This window comes from Perca fluviatilis, chromosome 23, assembly GCF_010015445.1.
Source record: "Perca fluviatilis chromosome 23, GENO_Pfluv_1.0, whole genome shotgun sequence".
Lineage (NCBI taxonomy): Eukaryota > Metazoa > Chordata > Actinopteri > Perciformes > Percidae > Perca > Perca fluviatilis.
In genome coordinates, this window is record NC_053134.1 from 20355401 (window position 1) to 20363692 (window position 8292).

Here is an 8292-nt window from a genome sequence, read left to right on the forward strand (position 1 = left end):
GTTTTTATTGGAGCAGGTTCTGAGATATCCATCTCTTAATTATCTGCTTCCAACCAATTACAATGGAGGTCAATGATATTTCCAACAAAACCCTCCCGTGTGTGTGTGTGTGTGTGTGTGTGTTGTGTGTGTGTGTGTGTGTGTGTGTGTGTGTGTGTGTGTGTGTGTGTGTGTGTGTGTGTGTGTGTGTGTGTGTGTGTGTGTGTGTGTGTGTGTGTGTGTGTGTGTGTCCGTCCTTTGCCCTTGCCTAACCCATGGATGTAGCCTGTAAGAGACGTACGAGACGTCTAACCCACTTTCTCTAGTTATCCATATGTAGCCTACAGGATCACACCGGGATAAAGTAACCAGACGGGAAAATGTCTCGGGCTGCGGAAAGACTCAGACTGATGATCAATCACCTTGAACGATCATCTGCCACGATTGTATCCTTGTGTTCGGCTTTGTTTATGTTGGCTCATCGGGGGATTCGGGGCTGCACAGAGCGGAACAGGCTAAGACGTTATCCGATTGCTGCGCACCTAACGGCGGACAGCTCTGGTAGACTAGACCGGGGTCCCGCGGTGTACTGCAGGCCTCCGGGAAAATGAGGAGCAATACAGGAGTCATTTTTAATGCTAACTATTATTGTTTATGAATGCTTTATTGACGTCAATTTACTTCTTGCACTTATAGGTTAAGTAACAGTGACGTTATGTAGGCTACGGTTCTGAAATTGTGTTTCATCCATAGAAATACGAACTATATCGTTTTTCATCCAGCTATATCGTAGGATATATAGATCCTCGTCTCCACCATCCTAAACAATACATAACAGTAAATTTATAAGACAGAAACTAAACATACATTATCATTTCATAACACAAATAATATGATAACAACAAAAGTACACACATAAGATAAGGACAGCCACATCTCCACTAGTGCGGTCACAGGGCATTCCATATTAATGTTTAACACTTTTTAAGTCAGTTACACCATGCTGTCGTCAAACATCTGTTTCGCCCTCTCAGGACACGTCTCACATTCATATTTTGTTTAACCTCAACCAATGTAGTTTATGTGTCGACTCAACTTCTCTAGTCAACAGATATTTCTTAACTAAACTTTCAAAGTTTACATCTGATTTACTGCTTTCTGGTATAGCCTACTTTGGTTAGGTAGCACATTCCATTCTTGCATTGCTCTATATGACCGTGTTCGTCCTTGCTTTTGGTAAAGTAAAGTTACCTCTTGTGGCATGTCTAGTTGCATAGCCATGTCTAGCTAAACTAAAATATACATTATACAAAATAGATGGTTTCTTTACTACAAGAACAGCCTATTCCTATTGGTGGAGACGCTAACTTAAAGAACTTAAAAGGCTAGTCTGTCTGTTTTTAGGTCAGTCATAAGTTATTCATATACATATACATAAGTTCAATTAAAATTTAGAATGCATTAATATTTTTTTTTTTACTTTTCAAATTGTGGTAACCGTAGACTGTATATAAAGAGGTCATATGTGCTTTCAATCTATTTGAAGGTTTTGATGTTCAAAGATAAAATCAGCATAAATCAGTATGTTTTGTGGACCTTGTGTGGCTCTCCCTGTCCTTTTTTTCCAGTTGGAGAGTTCATCGACCCACAGAGCACTCCTGGACATGGGCAGCTGAAACATTTGCAGCAGCAGTGGCAGCAAAAACTGTCCTGTTCTGTTAGTAGTGTCCTGTACACTGTCCTGTGACTCCCAGACACTGTCTGACTGTACCAGGACAGTCATGGAGTCACAGGACAGTGTCTGACTGTCCCGGGACAGTCATGGAGTCACAGGACAGTGTCTTGGAGTCATAGGACAGTGTACAGGACAGTGTCCGACTGTCCCGGGACAGTCATGGAGTCACAGGACAGTGTACAGGACAGTGTCCGACTGTCCCGGGACAGTCATGGAGTCACAGGACAGTGTACAGGACAGTGTCCGACTGTCCCGGGACAGTCATGGAGTCACAGGACAGTGTACAGGACAGTGACTGTCTCGGGACAGTCATAGCAGTCACAGGACAGTGTACAGGACAGTTTTTGCTGCCACTTGTTAACATTTGTGTCGTTTCCTTGACTTCTCGTTCTTCAGAGTGCTGTACCAACTTACGCTCAAACCTTCACCAGTCGCCCACAGACACTGAGGTAGGTTCACAGACAGTCACCTTTAGTGGTAGCTGATAGGGGTGGGAATCACCAGAGGCGTCACGATACGTAATGCAAATATTCTGCGATATATTGCAATTTATTACCTTTTTACCAACGTTTACCAAAATTTTTCCCAATTTCAAATTATGTCCCCAAAAGGACACTTTGTCAACATCTGTTATGTTAAGATACATTTCTCTGTTTGTTCATCTCATTTCAATTTTATCGCTGCAAAATGGGACTGTCAAGCAGACAAACTGACCAACACATAATAAAATATCGATATTTGGCGTCTGTGTGTATCGATACAGTATTGCCAGTATTAGTAACTGACACGTAATTATAACTCAGCATTTGGCAGCCTCAGGCTTAAGGTTATCCACAATTATACAATCCTTTATCATTCACCTCTGACACAGTTTCTCCAGTGCTCCTTCGATCAGTCTGGTGGTGCATTCAATTTCAATTATTTAGAAGACAACAACAAAACAAGGCTTTTTTAAAAGATAGTTTAGTGGCAGTTATTGAAAAGTTATTAGAAAGCAGTTTTTTTATAAGCCGTGATAAAAGAAAGCCAGCTAATGGAACTTTCTGTAAATCAAATATGACTTGAATGCAACATTCATATGTCCAACTAAACATTAAAGCACAAAGTTTCAACGGGGGGGTCCCCTCAGAGTCACTTCAGGGGGGCCGCTGCAAATTATTGTCTGAAAGTTTTTTCAAAAATTAAAATGTCTTAACATGAATCCAACATATTATTAGCAAACATAAATCAGCCTATTTGTGAAGAAAAAAACACAATAATGACAGGCTTACTGGCCTATAGGTGAGGTTGTCACAAAGTCATCCATAGATACAGTTAATCCTAAGGATTCACTGTGCCATATGTATTTTTAACATTTAAACATGATTTCTAAAATCATACCAACAATTATTTTAATAGCTTAGTGTTCTATGCATTAAAAAAGGTATGTGTAAAAGGCCGCCAAAAAGTTATCGTAGGCCTAGTTTAATATGCAACTTCATTTTATACAATATGTAGTAAGGGGTCCCTGCTCAGTCTCTTTCTCAGTTAAGGGGTCCTTGGCTTAAAAAAAACTGTGGAAGATCCCTGCATTAAAGTAACCAACATAGTGATTTTGTTGTGCGTTATCACTTCTTTTGGTAGATTCACTCATGATACCGACCTGCTGACCCCAGAACAGCGACTCTTCTATGAGGAAAATGGCTTCATCCTCATCAAGAATCTGGTGTCTGAAGAGGACATCGATAAGTTCAGGTGACCATCAGAAACTCTGACAACTGCAAAAAAAAAAAAAAGATTAGCATATAAGCATGAAAACATCACTACATATAAAATGTCAATTTATGACTCCCCAGTAAAACATTTAACTTCTTTATATGCCCATAGATGTATTGTTAGGTGCTGTATGTGATCTGTGTGTGTTCTTCAGGAAGGCGTTTGAACGGATCTGTCGACAGGAAGTGAAGGTTCCTGGTCTAATGGTGATGAGGGACGTGGCAATTGTTAAGTCAGAGTTCGTTGCTGATGAAAAAGCGGTTTCCAAACTCCAGGATTTCCAAGAAGACCCTGAACTGTTCCGGTACTGCAACTTGCCACAGGTACTTCGAATGATTTGGTATTTTATAAAGCCACATTTTTAAAGCCACTTTGTGCAGCATCAAAAAACACGGATTTGACCCAGACTGAGAAGATAAGGCTGAAAGCATTACATAGACCGCACCAGCTTTTACCACGATGTGGAATTTTTCCACAAAGAAAAAACGAATGCCAAAAGAATAAACTCTCCTATTTTTGTTGAAAAAAAGTTTGAAATAATTGTGCTTTTCTATGTTAGATTCTGAACTATGTGGAGTGTTTCACTGGACCCAACATCATGGCCATGCACACAATGCTGATCAACAAGCCTCCTGATGCAGGTATGGAGCAGTTCAATATTATTTTCAATAAACTGGTTTTCGGTTGTTTGGAGAGCCACGGCAAACACCCTTACAGATCCCGGGACTGCAATGTGGGAAGTGCTGTATTAAAGCATCTATTTTTCCCCTTACAAATTACACAAATTTGATTTAAATATGTTTCAGGTAAGAAGACGCCTCGTCACCCGATGCATCAGGATCTGCATTACTTCCCGTTCCGCCCAGCAGACAGCATCGTCTGCACTTGGACGGCAATGGAGAAAGTGGACAGGCAGAACGGCTGCCTGGTCGTGCTGCCGGGAACACACACCGGCACACTGCAGGAGCATGACTACCCAGAGTGGGAGGTAAAAACCAGAGACTGTATATAAAGATGGACAACCCGTCTCAACTTCCTCCCACTGCGCTAAAGTGTAGCCGAAATATCCAGGATAGGGGCGCTGCCATCTTGTAATTTATGAGCCAAAGTATGCGTAGTAGTAGTCGGGTGATGGAGCTGCTGTATCAAAAGTCCCGGGCATACACACCCCCCCGATCAATTGCGAGTCAATCACAGCTGTCAATCATGACGTTTTACCCAGTTGTTATAGGATCAAATAACTAATAAAACAAACTTATCAGAAAAATGGGATCAACCATCTTTTGAAAAAAATTATTTGATGTCACTTGTACGTTTTGCCCATGTCCCATTCGCTAACATGGAGGAGGAGGGTGGAGGGGGGTGGGGGGGGGGAGTTATTATCAAGTTGATTGGGCTTCACACCCCTGGTATAAACACCACATACACATCTGAAATTCTCCAGGAGGCATGATAACACCTGCTGGGAGGTAACACACACATATTGTATACATTGTCTCTTGTGTCCCCAGGGTGGTGTAAACAAGATGTACCATGGAGTGCGTAATTATGATCCGCAGCGTCCCAGGGTGCACCTGGAGATGGAGAAGGGCGACACTGTCTTCTTCCATCCGCTGCTGATGCATGGCTCTGGCATGAACAAGACGCAGGGCTTCCGCAAGGTACTCTACCCATAATCCACCTGGTGTCTCGGCATTACCTTACAAAAACTAGCTCCATACTTCATCAGCTCCCAGTTATGTTTTGTTTTATTTTTTATTTTTTAATGCTCTTATATTTAAGAGTCACACAAATTAAAATACATGTAAAGAAATATCAATTTTGAGGAAAAATAGTGTGTGAACATGGGTGTGTGTTTCCAGGCCATCTCCTGCCACTATGCCAGCGCTGACTGTTATTACATCGATGTGAAGGGAACCTCACAGGAAAACATAGAGAATGAGGTGAAGGACATTGCAAACAGAAAGTACGGTTTGGACGAAATTACCTTCAAGGTAAGACATTTACATTTACAGTACATTACATTTATCTGTGTAAAACCACGGCTACAGATACATGAGAACGAATGGCAGCATGTACATTGTTGATATTTGGCTCGTAGTTTCTAAATGTGTCCGTTGTTGCAAGCATACACTTTAAAGCTTAGCACAATGAGAGGCCAGGGTTAACAAATGTCCCCTGGGGAAACCTAGAATCAGAGCCTACTGGTGGATGGAGGTGGGGCTGATAAAACGAAAAACTATGCAGTGAGATCGTGCAGCCTGACCTAGCTTCAGATTCTTAACAATTATTCATGCAATTCACAAAGAATAAATAAAGAATACAAATGAATGCCAGCATGCAGAGTGTTTTCACTTTAAAGCTAAGTGAAATCACAGAGTAGTGATAACAAACTTAAAGCTTCATTGGGCACAAAGCCAGACTCTAGCTATGTGTTATCACCTATATATGGGCCAGCTTCCATGTGTTCCTTCAGCTGCCAGGTACACGGAGAGAAATCTATTCTAGTGAAACCAATGTGAGGACATTAAAATCAACATTGTTTGCTGGCTATACTCCCAGTGATCCACCTGATATGCAGCAGTAGCATGACTGCCTTCTGCCACCTAAAGATCACCAGAGACGCACGCGGACATCTAAGTAGATATTCTATATAATGTTAAAATCACACTTAGCAGAGCAACTATTTATAAATGTTGAAATTAGCATGTTATAGTATAGTATAACTCGCAATAACAACATAACTATCACAGGTCTTGTTATTGTTTACAAGCAGGAGATCTGTGAGGAGTATAACACAAATCTAACCATTGTATGTCTCGGTCATGAGCTACATTTACTTTGCGGTTAGCCGGTTAAGTATTTGTGTTTGGAGGCCGCAAACCCATCATAGGAGAAACATTGTAGCATGGCAGTGTTGCTATATGTCATTATCAAACATATAACTGAAAAAGAGCTCACCAAGTATTTCATAGTAGTGATGCATCTTTAGGTTCAATTCAATGCAATCAATGCATTTTTCCAATCCAAAAATGCCTATATATCAGTAAACTGGACTGATTAGCTTTGGGACATCATGTAGTTATATAGATAACATGTTAAAAGAAAACGGTTAAAGGTTTGTTAAGGTTGAACTGAGCCTTTACCTTTGTTTCACCTACAGGACACCTGGGCTCTCCGAGGCCGTCTGGTGCAGGGAGAGAGGACTTCACTATAAAGGCACCACAGGCGCGCTACCAACAGACCCCACACCGTTGCAGGGTGAAGACACCTGGGCTGAAATCAGAACACTTTTATATGGTTTTGGATAAGATACAACAGTGCTGAGTGTTCTTATCATGCAATCCCGAATTCCCTTTACCAACAAAGGAATGTCATTTATAGATTATTTACTGTTCAGAATCTGTGTTAATTTTAACATTTTGAAAATGTAATCTAGAGCATGTTGTTTTAACAGGGAATATAAAGACAGGAAATACTATTTTAAATAGAAAATGTCAGGTACCTCGTGAGCAAATCGGTACACAGTAAAATTGAATTAAAGGTGCTGTAGGTAGGATTGAGAAGTTCCAGGACTTAGCCAAAAAATTTGAATATCGACAACTTCTCAGTCCCTCCCCCCCTTCCTGCTGAAGCCCAAAACGGTCTCCTAAGCCCCTCCCCCCACAAGGGAGAATGAATGCATGTGCATGAGCAGTGATTGACATGCAGTTAGACCCCCACCCCGGCCCTGATTGGTGCATCTGAACAGGGAGCTGTGGATTTTTTTGCAAATCGCACTACAGGCGGTAGGAGCCGGATTTGTTTTTTTAATGAACTGCTTCATGTAGTTAGTAGTAGTGTAAATTGTAATTTCCCCAATGGGGATCAATAAACAGTATCAATTATTATTATTATTATTATTATTTATTATTAGTTCTACTGGAACATAGGGTCAGTTTCAGCAAATATGACAGAAAGTTAGTTTTATAAGGCTTAACTACTGCACCTTTAACCTTGACTACCCCTCCTGCAGCACAAAATGGAGTTGAAATCGCACTTAGCAAAACAGTGGAGTAGAGTGAACGCATCCTTTAATTGTCAATAAAATTGTTTTGATTTACCAAAACATTATTAAAAAGGGGTGTTAATGACGATTTATGGCATGTAAGCATTATAAGTGACCAGGGAGATAGAGCGATGTTGAGAGAGATAAAGTAGAGTGAGAAAGAGTAATGAAAGATGATATTTAAGCAGAAATGTGTGAATAATCAGTGTTGATTGTAGCTTGTTAATTAACACAAACAGAGGCCTTGCCCTAAACTGCCTTATAAATGTATAGAAATAGTTTGATAATGAGCGAATTAATGTTTGTTTTTGTTTTCTAGAATCATGCAAATGTCATGTTTTAAATAAAGTACAATAAAAATGCATTAATTAAATATATTAATACAACCTTGTTTCATTTCCTTTTAAGCTTCAGACACACACCTGTCCCTTTGACCTGTAATGTAATTTAATAACAGCCAGTTATGTCACGAATATAAATTATTACATACGTTTACAACATAATTACGTGCCAATAATGTATGATAAAATCTTGAAATGGTCACACGGTATTTATATATTACATACACTAATCTAATTCACGACATAACTAATGTGTAGATTTGTTAATCCAGTAAGTAACGGATCTTTGCAAAAACTATTATACAATAACGTGTTTAAAGGTCCCATATTGTAAGAAGTGAGATCTCCATGTCTTTTTTGGATTATAAAGCAGGTCAGAAACTGTTCCTTTAAACGGGCCGTCAGGATTTCCGTACGGTAGTGATGTTACAACT

At 40.1% G+C, this 8292-nt stretch overlaps 1 protein-coding gene across 2 annotated transcripts; it reads left to right on the plus strand.

Moving 5' to 3' along the window:
- Positions 1-215: 215 nt before the first annotated feature.
- On the plus strand, positions 216-7120 carry LOC120553583 (phytanoyl-CoA dioxygenase, peroxisomal-like). Of its 2 annotated transcripts, XM_039792164.1 has the most exons (9): positions 216-425; positions 2111-2163; positions 3338-3448; positions 3624-3792; positions 4029-4110; positions 4276-4457; positions 4981-5130; positions 5332-5463; positions 6633-7118. In XM_039792164.1, the coding sequence occupies exons 1-9, from the start codon at positions 360-362 to the stop codon at positions 6684-6686; spliced, it is 999 nt and encodes a 332-aa protein (XP_039648098.1). In that variant the 5' UTR covers positions 216-359; the 3' UTR covers positions 6687-7118. The 2 variants fall into 2 exon arrangements, with proteins under 2 accessions (XP_039648098.1, XP_039648100.1); XM_039792166.1 differs by lacking the exon at positions 216-425 and having other exon boundaries at positions 1931-2163; positions 3628-3792; positions 6633-7120.
- Positions 7121-8292: the final 1172 nt, after the last annotated feature.